At 33.3% G+C, this 27,598-nt stretch overlaps 1 protein-coding gene across 11 annotated transcripts in view; it reads left to right on the forward strand.

Moving 5' to 3' along the window:
* LOC105222794 (uncharacterized protein DDB_G0284459) overlaps nt 1-27,598 on the forward strand; it is a 482,380-nt gene that overhangs the window by 445,601 nt on the left and 9,181 nt on the right. For 6 of the 11 annotated variants that reach the window (XM_049454104.1, XM_049454100.1, XM_049454107.1 and 3 more), the window contains 2 exons: nt 25,459-25,929; nt 26,841-27,067. In XM_049454104.1, coding sequence (XP_049310061.1) covers nt 25,735-25,929; nt 26,841-27,067 — 422 coding nt within the window. In that variant the 5' untranslated portion in view covers nt 25,459-25,734. Of the gene's footprint in view, nt 1-21,476; nt 21,713-22,243; nt 22,694-25,458; nt 25,930-26,840; nt 27,068-27,598 lie in introns of those variants that run through there. The other 5 variants (XM_049454102.1, XM_049454103.1, XM_049454109.1 and 2 more) reach the window with 5 other exon arrangements.

Consider the following 27,598-nt stretch of genomic DNA (forward strand, 5'->3'; position numbering starts at 1 on the left):
CTGCAGACAGTAGTTGTACGTAGTTTTCATACTTATCACATTATATAAATTTATTTGCTTTTGTCCCAAGAGAACTACAAGCTAGTAATTTGTAAATGCAATTGTAGCGGAAAATTGCATTGTCAGCGATAAAAAGTGCGGCAACGGTTCATTAAAAGAAACCAGCGATTTTCCTGAAGCTCTAGTTTTGTTTATTACCTGAAGTCATATTTTCATAACTTTCTGTATTTTTTATTTAATATTGTCGACTATAAAACATAAAATTTCGAGGAAAAGTATCAGATTTGTATAGAAATGGAATTTAATGCAACTCTCAAACTCATTAGTCAATTATAAATGTGTCCATCTGATCAAATTTAAGCCGGATTGCCCAAAAACAAAATTTTTACATATTTTAATAGATATCTTCATTATCTTACGAACACTTGTTATAAGTCTCGACTGGGATGGTCTTTTGTACCTTTAGCAAATTTTGTTTTTTCGGTTTCAACTTTTTGGAGCACTATTTGCTAGACATACCTAAACCCACATCTCTTCACCAGTAATAATGAGTTTTTCAAAATATTCAGATCTTTTCGAACGAATCTAACATATGCCCGCTTCATACCCAAAACATTAACCAAAATGTGTTGACTCGAACATAAAGTGATGTTGAGTTCTTCTGATATCTTTCTAATGATAACACGATGATTTTTAAGCACTGTGTCTTTAAAGTTTTCAATGTTAAGTATTTTCATTAACAGAGGTGGATGGACGATTCGCAAGGAACAAGCTTTCGTTGAAATGCATGTCCTTCACTGAATGCTTTATGCCACTCAAATTCTTGTATTCGTCATAAATTAGAGTCCCCAAAACATTTTTGCAGAATTTATTTTCATCTTTTTGCAGTGATTTTAGAGAAAACACAAAATTCAAGCAACTCATTATTAATTTTTTCATGTTAAAAATCCCCAGACAAACTTCTCGTATCGTAAGCAAACAGCTGCCAAACATATACTAATGGACATACGGAAATTACGGATTCACATGAACATAAAAGGCTTCAACCATCTAAGAAAAGATCATCTTCTTTGCTTATTTGAACATTCTTAGGCAGAACGGTCTAAGATTTTTGGAAAGCTTTGGCCGGAATTGTACTCCAATATCAACGCAGATTCAAAGACTCTCTTATATTTAGGCTTTTTCAACAGAATGGTATTTTATTTCACGTTCATTGATGTTCTAGCAATATTGTAAACGATTTCTGTATTAGTTGCTTGAACGCTTTTCCTCTTAATCAGCCATTTATTGTTTATTTGATCTGTAACAACTATTTTCTTTTTTGTTTGTTTGCCAATTGACTTTATCAAAAAGGCAGTACCAGTACCTAAAAATTCTTTCTTGGCCCTCAGTTTTTTTCTGTCCATCTATTTATAAAAGCATAATATCGCAGTACTAGACTAGCTATCTAGCACATATTTGGCACATGTATTTTTCTCTCTAAGCCGCTGGCCGTTTGCTGGAATCGCCGATATCAGACCACTAGAAAAACGCTGATGTACATAGAAGTCGATCAAATTCAAGATCGTAAATGAAAAACTATTATATTGTGTTTAATATGATATATTCACAAAAGTTAGCCTAGATTATTGTCTAATAGTGCAATCTCCTATTGCATATAGCTGCCTAAGAAAATAAGCAGTCAAAATCAAGATAAAGGTCTTTTGATACCTTTTTATGCTATAAAAATGATCCTGTGAAGGGTATAGCCGAAGTTAAAGTTAAAGATTTTTCTTATTTTATACCCTTCAATATATTAAGTGATGTTTTTTTGTATCAGGGTTTTGTTTCTTATGTGCTTCGGATTCTTCGATTTGGATTAACGACAACAATTTTCTTTACTTTCTAGATTATTTATAAATAACTTGAACATCAATATTTTGATAAGAAATAAAATGAAGGGATCTGAAATGAAAGTTTTCTTAAATATTTTTCTTAATAATGAAAAATATATTATTAAATGCACAACACTTTAAAAACATCAGCGTCCTCTAACAAAAGTCAATCAGCAGATATTTTTCTAATAATTAAAAAACCTGTCAAACACAAGTAAGTCAAATATTTTTCAAATTCATCTTGAAAATATTTTTTTTTGGTAATTGAATTGCATCCAAGCTTTATATACATATGTACATATGTACATATATGGAACCCTTGAGACATTAATTTAATTTGATAAAATGAGAGTGTATACAACAGGGCTAAAATACACAATTAAACATGCGATCATTTGAAGGTTAAGCAGCATGTGTTAGTAAAGGAAATATGTAAAAAAAAAAACAAATAATTTGTAATTCAAGCAAAAACACAAATAAAGTAAAATAAGCTGCAAATTGTAGGCGAAGTCACGAACATTTTATGGGTTTTAAAGAGAGTAGTTTGAAACAGCAAATGCAGCTTGAAAGTGACAGGTTTTGAAATGAAAAAGTGATTATGTTTTGTTTGCGATTTTTATCACTGCCTTGTTTTTGTAAAAAAAAGCCGTCTGGCTTAAGGAGTTTATTTTTTGTCAATGATATAATACAGTCGTTATTTTAGCAAGAACTAACAAAATTTCAAAAAAAAAAATTTAAAAAAGACCTGGATGAAAAAAAATTTTATTTTCATCAGCTCGACAATTAAAAGTAAAAAATATGAAAATTTAATATAAAAATGTCAAATACACGCTACAATAATTATTCACAACATTTACCATTACTGACCCTACAGATGCTCCCTTTCAAACATTACCGCTTCTTACCTTTTTTGCTTATTTCAATTAAATTATTTTTTTTTTCAACAACTTTGGTCAACATTGGCCTTGATATGCTTTCAAACAATTCAACCCGACAACCGTTTATTGCCGCAGGCGAACTGCACTTTCCGTAAGTTTGTTGAATTTTAATTGCGCATTCACTCACTCACTGGCTCGCTCGCTACAATCAAGCACTCAATCAATTTGTTATAGGAATTGTAAAACTCAACAAAACATTTCGAAAGGCGCGTGCTTTGGTTAAATTGAAAACATGCCAAGAAATTAGAAAATTCATTTGGCATAGCATTTGGCCTTGTCTTCCTTCGATACGTACGGCACAAAAACAAAAATAATAATAATGCACAACAAGGGAGTGAAGACACGTACATAAGTGTTTCTTTATAATTTTTCCATTACCCGTGTGCAGTCTTTGCTGCTATTGCTATAATATGCTTATGGGAGTTTCTAAATTGCACACCAAATAATTTGCGTTTTCGTAATTTCTTCTTTTTTGACTTACTCATGTGTAATTATAAATTATAAACGCATTCGATTTCGATTGGCAAAAGATGCACACACATTCGTAAATGAGCTGAATTTATTATAGCATTTATTTATGTTTTTTTTTTTGTTATTTATTTGTGAGCAGTGAATGACAATCGGATTATTTTTTGCAATGTTGCTGAAAAAAAGTTTAGTAATGTATATACATACTTATATATAAATAAGCAGCTTGATTTGATTCAGTCATGTGTGTCCTTGAGTATATACGCGAGCTAGGCTCATCCCAAAGTACCATGCTCATTGTTAAAAATCAAGTCGTTAGATGGAAAAATATTTTTGACAAGATAAGATTCTAGAAATTTGCCATAGTTTAGTCCAAGACTAAACTATTTTGAGATACCCGTTATGTTTTTTTTTTATTAATAAAGATAATGGTATTGGTAAGAGAGATTTTCGTCTATATTTTATCCATTTATAAAAATTTCAATTCGCGTCACCATCAATTCTTACGCCAACTAAACTTGCATCTAATTAATTTGCACCAGCACCAAAAAAAAAAACATTGTAAGAAGCAGTTCGCATGCTAACGCTCCATTAAATCACTGTAATCAGTGCTCAACAGTCTTGGCGTGCGGGAATACGCGATGAAAACCATACCAGGAATAAGCTAGCGTTTTTCTACAAATCTTTCAAACATTAGAATGCCGTTCACATGAGTGAAATACATTCTAAAACCGAATGCAGTTAACGGTGCGCTGCTGATGGCTGCTTCGTGTCACGAGCGACTAGCTAACGAGGCAAATGAGCGGGCCGCTAACCATTTCTATTTGTTCTGTATTTACATATTGCTACTGCTCCAAACTTATGTAGCCATACGACTGTGTGTGTGTGTGGTAGTGCATGTTTAGAACAAAATGACTGAACTGCTCAGGCGCAAGTGCTTCTAATTGCTAGCAAACACGGCACTTGCAGATCAACAGCACTTTTTATGCACTTAGTGACTGCTCTTCGCATTTACTGTTCCGTTTATTCTTACACTCATACATACATACATACGTGCATAATTTTTATTATTCTGCCTATTTTTCTTGCCAATCATGCACTCGCCGAGCAAGATTTATTAGGTTATCAAATCTATCTTTAATTACTGGCATTTAATTTGTAGATAAAAGTAATAATAATAGACAACTATACATTACATATATATATCTTATGCTTTTGTCATAATTTCACACATTTTTCATTTGCTAATTTTCCGCAATATTTTTATCTGCGCGTAGTTTTCATCACGCAGCCATTCATACATGTTGCAAATGCGTCTAATATTTTAACTCGCCATTGTGTTGTTGCTTCCTGCATAAAATATTTCTTTGTATACCTTCATACACCATATGGACATAAATATGCATATGTATGTACCTATATATTTTTATATGTATGTAGTTTCCAACTGCCACAGCCTTACTGTTGCATATGTCTGGTCGTGCAACATCAGAGCTTACGGTGTTAGCTATAACTTCACGCTTCGCAGCGGCAATTTGTTGTTTGATGGAGTGTTATAACGTTGGTAATAATAATTCAGCAACAAAAAATATTTCATGAAATACATTTTTCTTTGTTAACATACACATGTGCAGACAAAAACGCATACATACATACATTTACATATTTTTTGATGCATTATAAAACTAATACAGTGTTTATTAAGCCAAAATTATGTATAAACAATTTCATAGCAATGAAACTATTTTGCACTTAACAAGACACTTGCTTAGTTGATACGGACAGTGTTCATCGAACTGGAAATTACACGAAGCTTTGATAATATGTTCTGGAAGTAAAGAAAAGGAGTCGCAATTCTCTGTTTCAGATTTTATTAAACATGTATTTGAGGGTATTAAAGTTTTGTATATTAACATTTTGGCATAAAGTGGTCTTTTTATCCCTGCGAAGCTGCTCTTTTGTAGAAACCGTCGTTACCAAACCACTTTAGCACATAGATGCCATAGAAACAGCTCAACCTAATCAAATCCTTACATGGGAAACTTTTTTATTTAACAAGTTATCTTCATGAAATTTGACATAGATTATTGTCGAAAGCAGTGCTACAATTTCCGAACAAATTATTCAGATCAGACTTATATAGCATATAGCTGTCATATAGAGTGATCGTTCCAAATCGATTTTTTATCGAAAACTTTGTTATTTGACGAGATATCATCTTGAAATTCTGCATAGATTATTATCCAAAGCAAGGGCACAATATGTGCACAAATTGTTTAGATCGGACCGCTATAGCATATAGCTGTCATACAAACTAACCTATACAAATCAAGTTCTTATATAGAAAACCTTTTTATTTGACAAGTTATCTTCTTTAAATTTCGCATAGATTATTATCCACGACAAGGCTATAACCACCGAACAAATCTTTCAGATCGGACTACTGTAGGATATAACTGTCATACAAACTAAACGATCAAAATCAAGTCCTTGTATGCAAAACTTCATTATTTTTATTATTTTTTCAACGGAAAATCGCTGAGTAAACTAAATAAATATAGCCTTCTTCACTTTCAAATTATAAAAAAATATGTGTTTCTATAACATTGAACATTTGCTTGTAAACATGTCATACTAACAAAAGACTTAAGACACATACTCTCAAGCGCAGTTACCAACCGATTAATTTCAGCGCGCTAACAATATAACTAGCAACGCAAGCTGATTGAACAATTTTCAACCTTAAGCTAAAATATTAAATTTAAAGATGAGAAACTAAAAATTCCAACACAATATACCAAATTAGCTTAACAAAAAAACGGCGCATCCAATCAAGTTCAATGACACAGCAAAACCAGAGACCATGGCGAACGGCTGTCAAGTGGCCGAAAATGCGTCGAAAACCCAAAACGCACATACACACACGCATACATATGTACCAAAAGAGTAATTAATACAAAATGGGCGTTGCTTGTAAACAGCGTATTTTAACAAATCTCCGACTTTGTTGATTGCAAATGGATGGCCAGATCAAACAGCGAAAATTATTTATCGCTCGCGGCCAACATTTATGGCTTTGTTGTTTATTTTTCACACATGAAGTTTCACCGTTACTTAAAAAAAATGTATGTGTACACATGTAAGCTCAACGCTATCATAAATTAAATTATGAAATAACCAAATTTTTGCTGCGAAATTTGAAAATTGTACGCCCTTCGTCGCTTACCCATCGTTTACTGCTTATTAGTAGCTGTGTTTGTTTGCTGAAGTTGTTGTTATTATGTTATTGTTGTTGTGTTTGGGCAGAGTCAATGGCCGCAACAACGGTTAAGTAACACACTTTATTTCGTTTCCCGCCTCAGCCGCTGTCCCTTGTAGATTTGCTCACCCCTCTATCAACCGCTTCTGTTGCATTTCGTTTCGGTGCTTTGCGCTACTGGAAAATTCTGTTGTTGATGTGCCATTTAAGTGAGAATTGAGTTGTCATCGGTGGTAATCAGGTGTGTGTTGTTAATAAAATGTAGATGTCAGTAAGAATGACGCTACTCGGTTGATATATTTGGTAGTCGAAAAAGTCTTTTCGTATGTGTAATCGAATTTAAAAAAATATATAGCAAATTTCATTATTTTCACTCATTTTTAAGCAGCTGTAAAACTTTTTTTCAACTTCCCGAATTTAATTTTTGGTTAAATGAAGTTTAATCTTACTATACTTGTATGGTATTTCACAATGTGTTTGGTAGCAATGGAGATATACGACTTCAACGTCATCTATTGACAAAATACGAAAAAACTTTTTCGACTACCCAATATAATGAGCAAAGTCAAGAGTAAGTGACTTTGGATGGAAAATTCAATATTCAGATTTCATAATCCTTCTTAAAATAATGAACCCATATTTTTAATGATTTCAAATATTTTTTTGCAAGAGGTTAGCTTTATTCTGACATTGATTGGATCCCAAACAGTGCAATGATTTCATTCCTGACCTTGCAGTCACTTCCGAAACTCTCTTTAACCTTACACCGTGGGCTTTCCCTCAGTAGTAGTTTTCCTACAGTCCACTTGACGTACACGCATTGATTATTTAATACAAAAAAATTACACTTTTAATATAAATATATGTGTGTAAGTGAGTTACTTACAACAACGAATTAAGACCATTTATTTTTTTCTTTCGATAAAAATATTTTGTCGCGCTCTTAATATTATTGCACTGTTTGCTTTTGTAATTTTACTCGTTTTTCTTTATTTTGTGCCGATTGCTCGCGCCACTTGTAATCACCTGTGCAGGTTGACTGCACAATTGAAACCACAAATGACAACAATAACAATGTAATGGCTTTTAGCAACTAAAGTGTTGCTTGCCAGCAACATTAAGAACACAATCATTGAACAAAGAATAAGAACACACACTTCAAGGCAGAGAACTAATGAATTTGAGTCACATAACACACGCGGTGCAAACAGTGTAATTTAGGTCACACGCCAAGCACAGCAGTTAGGCGTTCAACCAAAACAACGACAAAACATTAACGTATCTTAAAAACTTTAAAAGGAAGGGATATATACACAGGTTGGTTTATATAATAATGTGTACATTCAAGTATAAAAAAATAAATATATTTTGTTTGTGCACGAAAAGAGATAAGCATTGTGCTCAAAATGCCATAAACAGACCGCAAGCAGGTTGATAATATTATTGCCAAAACAAATTAAAACAATAAAGAAATGTAAGATATATCAGTGTGCTTTTATTTTTCATTTTATTTACCAGTTTGCGATCACTCAATTATTATTTAACTGTTTGTGAAAAAATCTGATTTTTTTTCCATTAGTGCTTTCAAATGAGTTCGTACAGGCGTGCGGCTTTAGCTTTTCGTTGAACAGATTTTTAACATTTATACTCATAACTATACAATAAATGTTTTTGACTTCCAAAACTTATTTTCAGAAGTATATATATTATTTTACTTCTACAAAAGTATTATATATAGATAGCATAAGCTTAGATAATGATTGATTTGGTTCGAGTTAATGTTTGCTTCTTTACTTATTTATAACAACTTGTTAGCTTTCTGATACAAAGTGTTAAGGATTACGACGAGATTGTCTTTTTTTTTTTAGAAATCTTTGCTAACTTCAGATATCTTCGTTATAATTAGTCTTTCAGTACAAATTTTAAGGTAACTTTTGCGGATAATCTCCTCAAAATTGGTGATTATTGGAGAAAGATTAGTATCTTATCTGCTGTAACTTTTTGACTTGATGAGAACCATTTTTTGGAAAAATTGTTAGTAGAGTCGGCAACTTGTTCTTGCTCTTCATAACCTTTTTTAACAGCGCCCTATATCTTTCGATGGGTCTGAGCTCCAGACAATTAGGTAGATTTGCATATCTTAGTATAAAAGCTATATTCTCATACCAATCAACTACCGATTTGCTATAATGGCATAAAGCCATGTCAAGCCTAAAAAATGTGGACGCCTCATACCGTTTTGTGAATTTCAAAAGCCTCGATGTATGTATAAATCAGTGTTGATAGTTCCAGTTGTAAAAATTGAGCTGCTTATTTTACCAGAGCTACTAATTGCTTGCTGAACCATAAATTTCTTTGGAAACTTTGTTTTTTTTTTGTGTTTTAAACTCTTCTTGGATATTTGCCCTATGGATATGCAATATAAAATCCACACACGGAAGCTGAGAAAAGTCCCCAAGCACATACATCTTCTTCATCCATAATAGCAGTCAAAATTTGTTAGGAAATCAAGGGAAAGTCGTTTGGTCGATATTTTGACATGCTGTTCTTTTGGAAGTCCTGTCTGAACTTTGTAAGACTGAAGCCCTTCCTTTTCTTTAACTTTTCTGACAAAAGTTTCAGAACACTGTAGTATTTGACACGATATTCCACACACACAATTTTATATCACATTTTTGACTGGTTCGAATTTTTGAAAATATGTAAAAAAAATTTAAATTTGGGGATATGGTGGTTCCAGACATAGACAAGTCTATCAAACAGACTCAAGCTTTCATCATTTATGAGTTTGCCTAAGGCACTTGTTTCACCAAAACGTTGCCGAAGGGGTTAGGCGCGTCTAGATCAGTGAAAAATGCTTTATCTTGTTAATTTATTCTGGAATGTATATAATTTTTTTTATTGATATTTTGAAACAAACTTCATAATCACCTTTTTAAAGAGGTTCTCAAAAAGTCGACCATGATTATAAGAACTCTTGCCATATGATGGCATCATAAACTAATTAAGGCTTGCTAGCAAAGTACGTATGTTTTTTAGTTTAATATCAAATGGCGAACTTGAAAAAAAAACACCATAAAAATTATTTGAAGATCATTTAGAAGAATTTGTAATATTAACAAAAAGATTACACGTTAAGTACTAGATAATACTACTGCGAATATTATGTTGAAATTTTGAGAGTATACGTTCATCTCAAAGTACCATCGTTTCAAGTTTTACATGCTGAGCTGATTGCCCTAAGTGATTTTATATGTGAAGTTTCTAATATTTATTTCACTATTTTACTATTACAATAATGTTTTCCGAACTTTTATGTGGCAAAAAAACTTTCGATATTTTGAAAATCATTAGTCTGGAACCTACTCTTAATCCACACAGACACCAATGTGTAGAAAGCAAAAGTAATAAATGTCTAGTATACTAAAAACCAATAACTTGCTATCGGCTATTTCAACGCGCCACAATGTACTCCACAAGATGTATACATTAGCTTTAAGAATATAGTACATAAAATGTATATGTTTTTCTTTATATCTACCATAAATGTTGTTCTCATAGATTTCTAAATGCAGTCGGTGTCTTGCAGTGCACAGCTGTTGGCCGCAATACCATTATCCGCTTAAGTAGTGCAGCGAATACCGAAAGCGTTTCAAAAATTCTACAACGCAAAAAAAACAGCAACAAGAAAAAATAAATTAAAGAACGCTTAACGGCGCAACAGGTGTTTTAAGCGATTTTAGCTAACAAGCGCACAAACTCACAGATAAACACTGTTCTGTATATATTTCTGTATAATTTTCCATGCGCATGTATGTGATTACTATCTGCAATTTTTGAATACCGCTCCGCTGCTAGAGTTCACAACACACATGTGTGCGCAAAAACCACACAACGCTTAAGACCAACAACACTTCACTACACTTGCACTCACAGTTAGCTCGTGAGTTGGCGTTCTTTTCCTACTTCTTAACGCCATTAGTTGCTCGGTCTTGTGGTCATTAATTACTAGCAATTTACGTTATTCTTAAGCGTTTTTTGTGCGAACTTGCCACAATTCAACTTCCGTTGGCATTCAAATGTTGTTCTCTGTTCTCTTTCGGTTAATTAATTAAATAGTTTAACAGTGAAAACCACTGAACCAAAAGGTCACACATGTATTGAGGCAACCAACGAGCACTTGAAGTGGAAGACAAGGCATTGAAGCGGCATTGTTCATTGCTCATTGGAGTAATATGTGTTTATTTTCGAACTAAATTTTCAGTAATTGTGAATATGTACTCTTTTTTTTCCCAGCACATGTGGTCAAAAGACTCAAGCAACGAACTTGCTGCGTTTACCACAAGGCAATACCCAAAATTACTATACTGGTTGCTGCAATAACCTTGAAAGGCATCAACAAGCTATTGAAAGTGTACTCAGAATTTGTTACGGTTTTTAAAAGGAAATAAAGAAAAATGTATGTACATGTATATATACATATATATGTATTTATGTAATTACCTATAAATAAGTTTGCTCGTCAAGGCGGATTTAAGCACGCGGTGAGCAATTTGCGCACACAAACTGCAATTAAATTATTGCAAATTGGGAAAATGGCTCATAAAGTAAATAAATACAATTTTTAATATATTTTTGCTAAATAATACTTCTAATTATTGCCATGTATTGGTGGGTTAACAAAGTGAACAATAATACAAATTAGCTGCCAAGTTTATACATGTATGCACCCTCATATATAAAATATAAAATATAATATATATAAATATACAAAATCGTATTAAAAATTTGACAATTGACGAAATTAATCGATTCAAAATATTTTTTTTTTTAATTTTCATATGACTTCCTATTATACATTGTGACAAAAAAGTACGCAGAAATTGAAAAGTTCAAAGCAATACCCACCAGATTTAATACACTTATGCCAACGCTTTTTCCACTCTTCGCTTTTCATAAGCATTTTTTCAAAAAAAAAAAAAAAAAACTATGGGCAACACCTTGGTTTTTGAGCGATTTTGGCGTGCTTTTTTGATTTCGGCTCCTTTTTCCTTCCCTTCCGATGATTGTTGACTTATTTGCATGTCAAAGTCAAAAATCCATGTCTCATCGGCAGTTATAATGCTCTCCATGAATGTGGGATCGGAACTCGCACGATCAATCATGTCCAAAGAGACCTGAGTAGGGTACTCTTTTTGGAAAAAATTCAGTTTAATGGTATAAAAAAAAATCCTTTGAAGTGTTGTATCAAAAGGAAATATTTGAATGAGTAAGAGTTAAATAAAAAAATAAAAATATTTTACGCTGCACCCTAATGTGTAAAGATACAATCTCTTCTCCCCATCAGCAATTCGCTAATCATCACGACCCAAATTAATTTGCAATTTCGTTATAATTAACAAACTCATCTTAGACAGATACAAACAGTTAGATTTCAAGTCAAGTCTGCGCCCACATACCTAACTGTACTTTGAAAAGATGCCATCATTTCCAGCGCTCAAATTCAAGTGCCGCTCAATAAGAGCTACCAATTGCCATATATGTACATAGATGTATTTATGAGAAGCACTTCAAATTATTAATTATGAAACCGCGTTAGCAAGCAAGTGTTTCAGATATTTCGTAAAAGTAAATATGTACATGTATGTGTGCTATGTGATAAAAATAAATAACATTATTAAAAAACACAAATTAATAGATAATTAAATAAAATTAAATTGAATACAACAAAGCAAAATTAACTTAAAAAATGTGAAAAAATAATAACAGTAACACCCAAAACCAACAACAAATAATCGCTCGATCAAAACCCGAAACGCCAAACACGTTTAAACACTTTCACTTGCGCGCCGTTTATGAATTTTTCGCTATTAAATATGAATTGCTTTTGTGGCGCTGCGCTAATATATAAAACACACCGGCGTTAAATCAATAGCAATGTGGCAATAACAACAACAACAGCAGCAGCAGTATCAATATGCCTAGCTGTGGCCACAAATATTTTAATGCTGCTGAAAAATGCGGTCATCGATTTTTTTATTGTTGTTGTTGTAGTTTTTGTGCAATGTACATATAATGCAAGCAACTTGCAGCTGCTTGCCGAGCTGTTATTTCAATAGAGCGCGCATTTTTTTATGTACGGCCACTTTTCGATTATGATTTTATGCAATCAATATATGCTTGCGGCCTTAGGCATTTTAATTTGTCGGTTGACAATTTTGTGGTTCGAGTTTTATTTTACGCGTTTTGTATTTCAATAAAAACAGGTGACTTAGTACTGAAAAATATTAAGTAAATAAAAATAAAGAAGTAATCAAGATTAAAAACGTAAAAAATACTAAAATCGCTGTAAATATAAAATAGACAATAAATTTGTGGTAAATTAAGTTGTGACTAAATATCTTTTACATAATATATTACTCAAGCATTCGCAATCTCAGTTGTCTGTTCTTTAAGGCTGCCTTAGTGGTAGACAAATATAAAAAACATTAAACATTTTTTATTAAAAAACGTAGAGAAGACAAGTGACAAAATTTAAGTTACTACTCCTATACTAATCAATTCATAGATAGTAAAGCCTATAACAACTCAGACAAGTAAAAAGTCCCTGAATCTACGCTGCAGCACAAACAAGTTACAATGTGACAAAGCGAAATTTCATGTAAAATAACGCTTCAGAAAATCGTCTGCGAAGAAAGTCTGTCAACCACAGAATATATTAGAAAAAAAAGAGCTTACCAAGCTTGCTTCTCATGTTGACTAATTTAAAATTATTATGTTATTAAAATATGTATATCTGTGTGCGGATAAGAAATGCATTAACTGGAGTAACGTCTAGTAGCACCGAGCCCACCGCATGCCAGCAAACTAGAATTGCATGATATTATACCGGCTGACTGAGCGCCTGCGCTGAATTCGCAAATTTAAATTGAATTAGTGCACTTTTCCCCAATGTCAGCGCTACGCAGCTTAAGCAGCTTGGCAACTTGTGGCATGTTGCAGGTGACTTAATTGTGCCAAACCGCAAACAGAGCGTCAGCAGACAACAACTGTCACACAATTGTCGACTTTCCTTCATCGCCTCAGACATTTGTTGTGTGTTACCAACCCGATTTTCTTTCTCAATATTGTATTTTCCCAATAACTACTTCTTGCTGCTTGCGCCACGCTGCAGTGAATTATGAATTGCGTTCAGTGAATAAGTCGAATGAATGAGTCAGTGGCAGCCGCTAGTAATATTGCTCAGCTTAGTTGCGCATGCGCATTCATCAATGAAATTCCGCCAAGCCAAATGTTGCCAGCGTCGACAACCCACCTGTTTTCCCGTAAGCAGCCAACAGCCAGCAACTTTCGCATTTCTCTTTAGCTATTCTCAGGTGTATTGAGTTTAGAAATTCTCTCTTCAGCGCCAACATAAACTAAACACCGAACCAATTGGGGCATACTGTGATGTTTTGATGTTGACGTTGTGTCAGGCAGCCAGCCAGTGAGTTAGTCTGTCAGCCTTTCAGTCACACAGCAGAGCTGCTGTCAGCCATTGGAGTTATTAGTCAACTGCACAACCTGCCGGTGTAATAATCAGTCATTTTCTCAGCGATTAATCGTCTGTTGTACTATTCTACTGCTGCTGTGTGTCGGCTATTTTGTCAGTTCGTCTGCAGCGGTCCATATTTGAATTTGATTGGCGGTGAGAAGGTGCAGCAGATTTCTTTTGCTTTTAGGCGCAGAAAATTGAAATTAAAAATTAATCGTTTTTTATGTTATTGTTTTATTGTATTCGGCGATCATGAATAGTGTGTGTATGTGTAACAATTGGAAAAGAAACTGCATAAATTATTAAAACTAAATAAATGCGGCGCTTCGTAGCAAAATACGATTTTTTACATAAAATCAGAAGACTTAAGCAACGAACTCGTTTCAAAAGTTCATTTTTTTTGTAATATTAGCACTTGCTTGTCTTTCTTACGTTTAAGATAGTGTAAATGAACATAAAAGCAAGCAAATTAAGTTTGCTATTTTTAATATTTAAAAATAAAAATTTTTCATAACTTTGAAAAATGGGAAATATTTTGAAATTTTTGTAAAATAAGTTTTTTTTCTATATGATAATTCTATTTAATTTTATAATTTTATTTACAAAGAAATTAATATCCTAAAACTTTCCACAACTACCACACAATATTACCGTTTTTAAGTTTTCGAAAATCTTCCCATCATTAAATTGAGCAACAATAAAAAATCCACAATAAAATGGCACGACCGACCTTGTCACATTTAACCCTTCCCTAAAGACGCCAACCATTTACACGCTGACCTAATAGTAAGAAATTTGAGTTTCTCCAAAGCACTTGGGTTATTTTTCAATTTAATTACCGATGGCAACAGGTTTTGTAACGTTATAAAATACAGCAACAAACATATTCGCAAACGAAGTTAATTGATATAAATCCGACAGGCGTAACTTGATAAAAAACATACGCACATATACATATATGCATACCCACACATATACATTCATATAAATAAACAATTTAAATTGCCAATAGCTTTCTGTAAGTGAAATCTTTATGTTTGAAAACAATTTTGCGTCTTATTTTTTTACAATCCTACAAAAACAAAATAAATACGCAGCCAACTCGAATCGCTGGCTATGTTTGTGTGCACAAAGCCAGCGCGGCATCTCTAGCAGAGATAAGCAATGCGCCAATGGCAAAAATTACTACAGCGAAAATACATTTTATAAATAACATGAATGATTGCGCCACAAAAATAGCAAGAAAAAATCCCATTTTATTCGACGGCCTGCTCGCCAATTACACTGCTGCGTTTGCTCGTTCGCTTGCTGGTGAGTCTTGGCAGAATTAGTGATGCGACGAATTATGTGTTTGTGCTTGCGGCAAACAGCGGCCAACTTCACTAGCTGCCGCCAATAGCGTCTGCTTCCTCTTGCCGAAATTTCTATTTTGCTGTGAGCGCCAAGCCTTGAGTGGCAATAAATATTTTTCCCATAAAATATGAGTAATGCATGCTATTTGTCTTCAACTTTGTTTGTTTGTATTTTCAATAGTCCTGGTAATAAAAGTTGCTTATTATTAGTTGTAGCATTTGTAGGGAATAGTTTTGTCGCTTGAAGAAGATAACTAAATGTATATAGAAAGAATTTGAATTTGAATTTGTGTAATTCGTTAGAAGGATTTGAAAATGTAGATAATTTAAGGTGTTATATCCACTTGCAAGTTCAAAAATGGGTTTATTCTTTATTTATTTATTATTAAAAATTTTTTTAAGGGGCATTTTAAATAAAAATAATGTGTATTTACAGAGAAAAAGGTCTCTGGCTTAAAATTAACTAAAGTGAAAAACCAAAAAAAAAAAAATTATGATTACAATATATGAGTTTTGACAATGATCGAAAGACTATAAAAGAGTTAGATTTCCCAAAATTATAGTAAACCGATTTTTTAACTTGCACTTCAGATTAAATTTAATTATTATCAAAATTTGTATTCCTTCCACAATTACCGCACAAATATATCTAAAAACGGTATATGAAAATGTCCAGCCGGTCAGTACAGTTCATTTCGAAATTTCCGTCACTTACTCTTAAAACCGCGTTTCGAATAAAAAAAACGTTTAAAGTTTTGGGAGCCGATTACGCTAGATATAAAATTTGCGAATGCGCTCCTGTCTCCGTAACTATTTGTCGAAATATATTTTACCTGAGAGCAATCAAATCGTATTTTTTTTTTACAATAAAGAAACTGTAAATTTTTACATAACGACAAAGTTATCATTACTCATTGGTAGAGGAGGACACTGTCGGGAACTTTGAGGCTTCTTGACCTCCATGGCATCTTCCAAACGGCGGTGGCTACCATGAAGGTATCAATAAATCGATTGCTCCGGAGGGCGGCCTCCTTCAGAGAACGGGTAGTAGTGGTTCTTTACCAAACTGTTGGAACTCCGACCAAATCAGCAAGCGTTGATCGACTACAAGCAGCTGCGAAGTCGAAAGGTACCTCCGGCCCAATGTAAATCGTATGAAGTATCTTCGTTCTCAGCGGGGTCAACCTTTCAGTAAAGCGAGATTTTACTCGACACTGTCCGATCGCAATTCATGCAGTAAGATTAAATATCATACCAGATGCCCAGCTCTATCAGCTATTTGAATGAAGATGAGATAGTATCATCTCAACACTTTCTTCTTGAATATGCCGATTTTACCAGATCAAGGCAAAAAAATATCGGGACTCATACTTTTAGACATCCAATGACAATACTTTTAGGCCTCCAATGACAATAAAATACATAAGTTTATTTATGTATGACAGATTCAGGGCGGTTTTGTCGGTAGCTGATATTCAACTATAGGCGTTTTTCGCTTGCCATTACAGAGGACTGTGCATAACGCTGTAGGTGTAATCCCACCCCAGTAGTGAGCGATCAGCCATTTAAGATTTATACATATTTTTTAGAAGGGGGGAAAGCTTTCTCGAAAAAAACGGTAAGAGTTAGGGCTAAATTTTTAAGGCTCTAAACTTGCCTTTTAAAACAAATTTTAACTTAATTTACTAAGTTCATTGCTTTATGGATTAATTTTGAGAGGTTAGAATCGAAAAGTATGAACTTTTAGAAACAATTTTTGTTGATATCCTCCATCCTTTCTGGTATAAGATGTGGTTTAAAGAAAGTTAATGGACATTAAAATTAACAGGTTCCTTTTTTTTGGGGGGAAAATCATAATAAGTCAACAAAGCGCAAATATCGACATACATATAGACATGATATGATAGAAGCTAAGTACCTTTTTCTGGTTAGATAAGCTGAAATAAACTTTAAAAGTGATATTAGAATAATTTTTTTTCACAATGTATTGTATGAATATAAAATTATTCAAGTATTATTGTGTTACTATACAATTTTTAAATTTTTTTATAAAAAATATAGAAAAACTAGCATTTTGAAATCTTGATTTACCGCAGATTGCAAGTGGTTGGTTCACTTTCTCATGAAGCGCCTACTGACTGACTTATTTGTAGTTATTTTAATTGCAAAGTGACGATAAGATAAAAATGCCGCAATGTCCAGTCAGCGGTAATGCAGTTGCTTTCAACTGAACACGAACGAAAATTGGTGCCAATGTTGCAACGAGGTATAATCTTTACACCGTCCCATGCAGCTTAAACTAGTCGGTACGCAGCGGCGGCTTAACAAATAGCTATCTGCGACCTAAAAGCGTGCGTGCGCTCGCAAAATACTTGTAAATACTTACATATATTTTCGCAAAGTTATTAGCCTCGCATGCCTATTTCTAACCTCACTCAGCCGCTTTCCTTTGACACACATAACTATATGCGCACTTGCATATGTATGTGGCAAATATCTCCACATAAATCAGCATTTCGGGGCCTAATTTCTTCTGCGCACAATTTGATTTTTGGGTGCGGTGGCATTTCACTGTCGCCACTCGCCAGCCGCGCTGAGTGCTGTTGCAAGTGCTTATCGCGATGGCAGATAGCGGTGGCACAACCTCAACACGAACGGACAAACGACAGGTTGGCTGCAGCTGCTGTTGAGGCCGCGCACGCAAAACGCAAGATTAGCCGAAATTAAAGAGAGAAGCTGCAACAAAAGTAAATAAGTCAGCACGCGGCGAAAAGCAGAAAGCTGCTGATGAACGCGTTTAACCGCTTTTGATTTTAAATGCAACAACGCAGTAGTGTCACAGTAAAAGTGGACTGCAAGCGAAAATATTGCACAAACGAGTATATGCACTCATTCGGACAGTTTGAAATGTTGATGGCAGTTGCCAGTTCAATTTTTATTATTCATTTTCTATAAAAATATGTTGCATACATAAGTATGGGCGTTGTTGTTGCAAATAAATTTAACTCGAAATGACATAAATTGAAACAGTGTGGCAATGTGGGCAGATGCATGCATATGAGTCTGCTAATTGCGCGCTTAGCTTGCTAAGTCGGACAGCTGCTCTAGCCTCTAACAGACTATACTATATTTTTATAGTTTTATTAGAAATTTCAGTTTGACTTTTGTGCGCATTTGTGCCAATTCATACTGACAAGTGAAATTTTGTAAGACGCTTAAAATACATTTTACATATGTATATATGTTTTTATACTGTATACATATACATACATATATACAAGTATTTATCTGAAAAAGCTGTTGGGGACTGGATTACCATAGCAAGGCATTCGGTTTTATGAACCAAGCCTCGTAAAATCAAATTATTTGTGGTTTAATTAAATCAATTAAGAGCTTAGCTCTAAGAAACGCAATTCCGCAAGCTGCATTTCGGTGAAATTTTTAAAGCGGATGAATTTTGAATTAAAATCTGCTAATACTTGTGATGTATGTATCATATTTTGCTAAAATAATTATCTGCTATTAATATGGCAATGTGCGTGGTAATTCGACTACAGTAAACTAGCAAAAACATAACCTCATATCGAATTATTGAAAAATTTAAAGTATAAAATATAAAGCTTCTAGTAGAATAACTATAGCTTTGGGCAAATAATATTTCCCAGAATTTTATTTGAAAACAAATCAAAGGACGTAGAAAGTAAATAACTTTAGTCCAAGTATATGTAAAAACATGAAAAACCGTTAACTTAGGTTGCACGAAAGTTAGAATACACTTCACAAATAAACAGTTTTGATTAAAGAACTTGTTTTGAGCGATCAGTTTATAAGACAGCTGTATACTATATTGGAACAATTTGAAAATTTTGTTCGAATATTGCTGCCTTGTCTTGGACAATAATCCATGCCAAATTTCTTCAAGATATCAACTTAAATAAACAATTTTTCATCTGCGACTTTCATTTTGATCTATCCCTTAGCGATTCGATATTTGTGATTCTGAGAAAATCAATAGTTCGCCTAATAATAAGGATAACGTGATTTTGGCAGCTCGTGGTGGCAATGTTTATTTACAGATTTGTGTCAAAATTGATAGTTGTTGTTGTAAAGGTTATTTAGTCCTCTTTAGGGAGATAAGATATAAATAAGTTGTCATCGAGGTCATCCAGTCAGGTTTCCTCCAGGTCAGTAAGGTTTGCCATTTCGTCAAGTTACGTTTCATTTTGGTAAAAGGCTTGGAAATTGTCCAAGATTATTACGCAAATTCACATTCTCCGCTGGTAACTGCAAAATGAAAAATTATCTACCCAAGTGAGACCCTTCTGGCTTTATTGGTTCATCATGGAAGCAAATTTTCGCTATTTAGATCCTCGTGTGGTTCAAGAAATGCATTTGCATTCCCAAAAATTTACCATTTAGTGCCGATTATGGTATGGCGCCTTCATCGGAGATTATTTTTTTCGCAGTAAGGCAGGAAATGTCGTTACCATCAATAACGAGCGTTATAACTTGGTGTTGACTCACTTTTTTCCCAGAATTTGATAAAAATTGACTGGGCAAAGCTTTATTTCCAAAAAGACAGTGCGCCGTCTTCTCGTTATTTTCGAGAAATAGCCCAATCGAATGGCCGCCAAGTTTCATGTGATTTAACGCCTCTAGATTATTTTGTGTTTCATTTGAACATAATGTCGTTCTTGTTAGTAGACCCTGTGCCGACCACGTTTCCATCTGTATGTTACAAACTTCGTAACAAACATAATATACCCTGTTCCGATATAAACTAGTTGGAAGAACAGTTCACACAGCATATTTTTTTAGGCCACCTTCTCGGAGCTGATATTTGAGTTTTGAGAACAGTCCACGTTCCAAAAAGTGTATCTTCTACCTTTATAATGTTGAAGTCATGATGTTCGACCAAAATATCTTCGTAACCTTTTCTTTAATATGGCTCCTAATAGAAATAAGTGATAAAGTTCCCTTTACTTTTTGTTGTTTTTAATATTTCTTTTTCATTGAGTGAATATTAACAGAATTTCCTCGACCAGCTGTCGGTACAACATAATTTCATAAAATACTTCAGCCATAGTATATTTAAAACTTGTAGATCCTTCTTTTTTCGGTGATAGGGCAAACTCAGTCAAGCTTCGTTAAAAGAAGTAAAGTGTACATGCCTAGTTATAAAATTTTTCGCACTTCAATATACATACATATATACATAAATATATAAATTTTTTTCTTACTTATTGCGTTGAATTTCCTTCAACAACTTAAACCACATATTTCTTAAAAATCCACAAAACTGCAAGTGCTATTCAAATTTATATTTACAACAATGCGTAGACAAATTACAATGGCTCAATGGCTACGTAAACAAATCAAGTAGGTGGGCGAGCAAGGTACTTAAGTTTGCAATAAACCACATGCTGGCCGACAAGCCAGACTTACAAACGAGCAACGGTGCTACATTGCTTAGAAATTATCATAAAGTAGCATCGACAGCGTCGTCCTAAGCGTTGAGTGGCCACCGAACAAGCGTCGACAACTTTTAGTTTCAACAAAAACATTCCACCGAAAAAAAATCAGCGGGCATTTAAGGAAACTCGTAAAACACGCAAGAAAAAAATCGAAATTCAAGCAAAAATTCCACTTTCAGCTTTCTTCAGCACAAGACAAAACACGCAAGCAGCTAGCATATGAACACATATGAGCATATATAATATGTGCTTGTATGTATGTGTGTGTATTTTGACTATAGCTTGGTGAGATCGATGCTTGATCACACTTTACACAACGCTTTCCTCCCGCTGGCTGCCACCACAACTCTTAGCCGTCGATTGGTGGACGCGCTCGCTCGGCGCACATAAATATGTGCATATGAAGAGGTTTATGTGTGTGTGTGTGTGTTATTACTCTCCGCCGCTTGTGGGCAGTATCGACCGCTTGACTAGCTGGTTTTCAGCTATTATTATTGCTCGCCATGAAGATATTGAGCAGCGCGTTCGCCATCAAAGCGGTAAACCACCCAAAAATTTATCGAAATCACCTCAGTTAATCACACGGCGTGGCACGATCGAGACATGCTTGGCGAACGCTCGCTTCGTCTACAATTTCAACGGCGCATATTTGAAGTGAAATGAGTTGCAGCACGCAAGCGCGGCGTGAAATAAATTTAAATAAAATTTTGTGCGCTGCAAACTCTATTCGTGTATAATAAAATTTCCGTAAATACTTTGTAGTTGCGTGGCGGTCAGCGTGTGTTGAGGAAAAGTTAAAATCGTAAATCTAAAGTATCACATAATTAATTAATCAAAAAAATAAATTTAAAACATAATATTATTATTCGAAAAACACAAAAGATTTTCGGGAAATTACAATAAAATTGTATTGTGTTTTGTTGTTGTTATATGCACGCATCATTTGTATTGGAAAACATGCTTACAACAACATAGTGTGTCAAAGTGTTTACCATTCTTGTGTCAATTGTCAGCGCGGCATGGCCCAGTGATAGTGTCACGTCACAGCGTTAACCGTTATATTCTATATATGTGTTTACTAAAGAAACCATGCAACTAAATAAGCTTCAAAATTAGTGTTCTAAAGCTAAAATTTTTTTTCGTGCGCAATTATTTGGGTTATACACACATACAAACCGGGGTACGTGCCCACAGTCGGTCGGTCAGCTCGAAATACTCCAGCAATAACATTAATATTTATTGATTATTATAGCTGTCGCGAATCGCTTGCGGCACAGGAAAGCCTTTGGTGTCTTTGTTGTTGTTGTTACTGTTGTTTTTGTACCAATATTTGGCCTGCTGTTTTGCGTGCTCGCCTTTCTTGTGTCGCTGCTCATTAATTTTATTTTAGTTCTCTGCCTTGTAAATGCAAATTATGCCATATATTCTTTTCTCCTCCTCCTCGCCTCATTCTTGTTTAAGCAAATAAAGTGTTAATGTTTATCAACAAATCGACACGAGCGCATAAGTATCAGTCGGCGATCCGCAACTATTTTTGGCCGCATTCGTGTGTTTTATGCTAATTTATGCGCGCCAACTAATTAGTTGCGTGTATTTATGTGAGTGTGTGCGTTTGTGTAACAGGAAATAAATTTAATATGAAAAATGTGTGTACGTGCCAAAGTTTGAGTTTATTTTCCATAATTACAATTTTAAAGGCATATATTAATGCGTTTTTATTTCGATTTTTTCGGCGTTGCCAAAGCAAGTTCGTGCCTTAAGTCTTTTGATTTGGCTTTAAATTTCCCAGACAACGTAAGTAAAATGACAGTTGAAAACGTGACAATAAAAAACGTTAAAATATATTTAAAAATGAATTACTATTGAAGCAAATACATGTATAGACATATGGTAGAAATTAATGAATTCATTAAAAAGCTAATAGTAAAATGCTATTAAAGCTTAATTAAGCTATAAAAATTTGTGATAATTAATATTAATACAATGACAAGAGGCTATTTGTGGCCGAAATTTGTGCACAGTAATTGTATTAAAATATGAATTGCAGTATATTCAACAAAACGCTATCGTGCTGAAAAATAAAATTAACTGTTGTCTAAAAAAAATTGTTTTACAGATGTGAGAGAAATACATTATTATAACATTGTTGCGAGCCGAGTTGCAAATGCTGCATTCGAAAAACAATTGGATTAACATTTATATTAATTTTTTTGTTGCAAAAATTTTAAATAAAATTAATCTTTGGTATAAAAAACCACATGCTGATTTGGGAAAAATAAATTTTTAATTCCAAAAATCTAACTAAAAATTAAAAATGAAAAATTTATTCTAAAATACCGGATTAGGAAAAAAAATGTATTCTAAGTTTGTTATGAAAAATAAATAAAAAAAACTGTGTTTTTTAATTTTAAATTATTTTTCGGTTATACTGCATTAAAACACAATTGAGTTTCCCTTTAAAATTTGTATTATATTCCGAAAATCATAGTTAAACACGTTTTTTAAATAAACCCAAATATGCCGGATTAAAACAATAAACATTTATTTTTTATTCCAAAAATCGGAATAGAAATTAAAAAAAGTATTATTACTTAATTTAATATTTTTTTTTTAATAAAAATAATGTTAATACCAAGTTCATAATTAAAAAAAATATTTGTTTTATCTTTCGGTTATATTATATATATTTCCTGTTATATTTGCAAAAGAAAAGTTTTATTAAAAAGAAATTATGTGCTTCTCTACAATGACATATTAGTTTTCTCATCTGAACAAAAATTGAATTTTATCATGCCAAAAAGTAAAATTCAACCTTTTTCTTTTATCGGCCTATTTATAAAATATTTCTTCAAATATTTTACTGTGTGTTCGTAATGTATGTATAAATATGTCCTTAAGATTTTAAAACAATTGATACAGTATCCCTTGTGAAACTCAAAAATTACCACTTTGCTATCACACTAGGAGTTTCCCTTAATGCCTTTTTATACCAGCTTCTTATTTGAAATAATAATAATATTTTTACTACAATTTGTGTATATATTAAAAATATTTGATCAATTTTTAATTCTGATATTGGGAATCAAAGTTAAATTTTGAAATTTATACTAAAATTTTGAGATTTAAAAATTCGTAATCTTGGTTGTGAGCATATTTCAGTTTATCTATAAAATATATTTAGATATTAGATATTTTATGTGTTTTAATATTTGTATGAAAATGAAGATTTTCCAAGAAAAATTTACAAAAATAATTTACTAGGAATATTCAATAGGACGGTAGGTAGGTAGAGTTGACGTCTGACGACACACATAGGCATTTAGGAGGCCCAGTTTTAAATCACTGGAACTAAAATCCCCTCACTTTATTATGACCTCTCTGAACCATTCTATGCTTCTGATGAATTTTATCAATTCAAAAAGTTTAATTTATGCAACTTCCGAGACATCGTCAAGAATCCCTCATTCGATAGTTGCAATTCTTTTCCTATACAAGATTTGCATTTGCATAGATGTTTTATAGTATCCTCTTCTTCTTCCTACTACTGAGTTTCTACAATAGTCATTGTATGGTATTCTCCTCTGGTAACATGTTTGCCAATTGGGCAGTGACTTGTTTGCAGTCCTTCTAGAGTTCTCATATAATTTCTTTTGTATTTTAATTGTCAGCATAAGCGTCCCATATTCCATTGACACGTTTGTCTGCTAGTTGACCAAGTTAGAGATTGACTCCATCATCCATCAAAATGATATAAAGTCCAATAAGTATGTATGTAGACTAATAATTTGTATTAAATTTTTTTTTAACAATTTTATTGCTCTTTTGTTCGTACAAAGCTAGCTGAGATAAAAACACTTCTATATCTGCGATGCTTCTTCTTTCAATGTGGTATCATTCGGGGTTGGCATTGGATGGATGACTTTCGCCATTTATCACGCTTTGAAGCAATCAAAATATTTAGGAAATTTATTCAGCAGCTGTTGAGCGTTTTGCAGTTTGGAATTAAACCTTTTAAGAAAAAAATTTTCTGAGGCTATCCACAATGAAAAATATTTACTAACTTCTAAAATAGGAACTCCAAAAATATCTACAATAATTTTTCTCATTAGACACTTCTAAAAGTTGTTGCTGGCAAACACTTATTTAGTAACTTTCATATATTTGATACTCTGAACAATAATCGCTGAAAGTATAACAATTTAATAGGGTTTGTTATTTAGACCACGCAATTTTGCTAAATAAATATATCAAGATATTGTAGTTCCTCAAAGGGTTCATAGCGTGGAAAGACTTCAAGACCTATTTTGAACTACTTTCCAAAAACTGTTGGAATCCAACTGACGCTGACGTTCCTTTTAGATATAAAAATCATTTGTAAAGTGAACCATATAATAAAATCTGTCTCCATTCTCAAATAAAATTATTATTATCAGCTAAGAAAACAAAATTCTTCATGTCGTAAATTAAATTATTTAAAGAATTAAATATATTCTAAATATAAACACAATTCCATAATAAATATTATCCACTTATTTTTTCATTCTTTTTTCTATTTCCAGTTGCCTTCAATTTTTTTCAACGGGAGTAATTACTTTTAACCTAAAAACTGACTGCCACATAAACACAGAAACTCACTTAAAATAGAAAAAATAGCACAAAAAGCTGAAAAATAAAATAAAAACCAGAAAAACTTTGCTGTGTTCGCAAACCAACAACCTACGCTCGACCATAATAGCAACAAAGCCGGCAACCAGCCTGGAGTTGGTGCATAAGGCATATTTATTGCTTTTTGAATTTTGGCCAAGTCACAAGATTACAGTAAAGAAATATAAAAAATGGCTCTACGCCTGCGACGAGATGTACAAAAAGCATCCTACTATGTTTGGTTTCTGGGCGCCGAGGAGGCGAAAGGTTTGCGCGGCACACGTGTCATCAACTCAGTGCTGCCGTATCTGATTGATCGGTCACGCGGCCAAGAGCCACTCAAGGTGACGCTGCAGGTCTCCCACAAGGGTATCAAAATATTGCAGGTGAGTCAAAGTTGAAAAATTTTTGTGCAATAGGTAATTTTTAACGATTATTGCGGCAGGAATTTGGAAATGCTGTAGATGTTTTTTGTTGTGTGTGTGTGTGTTTTTTTTTTGTTTGTATGGAAGAGGGGGAGTGGATAGTTTAATTTGAAGATGGTTTTTTTATATTTTTTCATAACTAATTAAAATAAAAAACTAAAGAACTAGTTCAAAAACTATTAAAAATTTGTTCCTTTTTTATGTAATTATATTTATTCCTTTTATGTCCTAAAATTAGACAAATTTATAATATTAAATAAGCAGAAAATAATGTTCTTTTATTAAACAGACTTTTATAAAATAATTTTTATATATTTAAGTTACTATACTTTACTTAATATATGTATTTTAGATTTAAATAGGATCTAAAATACTTATACCTTGACTAGTTGAGTCTACACGCCGATATTGGTCCACTACAAGATATAGCTGCCATACAAGCTGACTGATCAAAATTAAGTCCTTATATTGAAAACTTTTTTATTTGACTACTGCACGAAATTTGGCATAAACTATTCTCCAAAGCAACGGTACAATATACGAAAAAAATTATCAGATCGTACTACTATATCATATAGCTGCCATACAATCTGAGCAATCAAAATCAAGTCCTTGTATTGAAAACTTGTTTATCTTCACAAATTTTGGCATGAACTATTCTCCAAGGCAACGGTACAATTTCCGAACAAATTTTTCAGATCGATCAAAATCAAGTTTTTTTATGAAATTTTTTTAATAATGAAGGCTTCCGATTTTAACGTTTTTTTTTGTATTTTTTTCGAACCATAACCTATTTCCATATTTTAATTTTACATTTGCTATTTGCTTAATCATCAAAACATTTAATATATTTTTTTCTCTCCACTCAATAGGGCTCCTCAAAACATTTCATACCACACAGTGCCATAACCAGCTCCGTGCAAACAGATGATATCGTTGCATGCGTTTTGTTGCTTTATAATCCGGCAACAAAATGTCCACTGCACGTACACGCCTACCGTTGCGATTCCGAGTCCACAGCCGAGGCGTTGCATCAACAGCTCCAAATACTAATCAATCGGCCAGAAAATCAAAAACGCTTTGAGGAATTGGAAACACGGTGAGTACACACAATTTTCATTATTCTTCTACACAGTGACACTCTGGCCAGTTTGTGTCTTAAGTCTTTTATCTTCGTTGGTGAAAGTTGCCAAAACGTATCTGCAAAAATCTACGCTGCTTGTGCACAGGTGACGAAATTTCAAGTTGTTTAGAGTTGGTGCACATCTTTTTTAATACGAAATTTCTGCGATTTATTCATCGATTAACTGTTTGGTGAGGTTGAGGAAGCACATTGTTGCACAATCGCTTCAAAGACACATTGCAAGTTATCACTGAAAGCATGAAGAAATATTTATTTATATTTTTGCTTGCAATTTTCTACAACAATATAAAAGCGGCGCTCAAAATTCACAAAGAAACGCAAGCACAACTGTATTTTATGTCTGCGAGTTGTGGCAGCGCACACACACAACACCACATTTGCATGGAAATTACACAAAGACATTTTTCCATTTCTTCCTCGCAGCCATGGCTGTTTACACGGAAGTGATTATTGCTGCAAATCTTGCAATAATAAAGTCTAACAGTT

Source organism: Bactrocera dorsalis, chromosome 4 (assembly GCF_023373825.1).
Source record: "Bactrocera dorsalis isolate Fly_Bdor chromosome 4, ASM2337382v1, whole genome shotgun sequence".
In the NCBI taxonomy this organism is placed as follows: domain Eukaryota; kingdom Metazoa; phylum Arthropoda; class Insecta; order Diptera; family Tephritidae; genus Bactrocera; species Bactrocera dorsalis.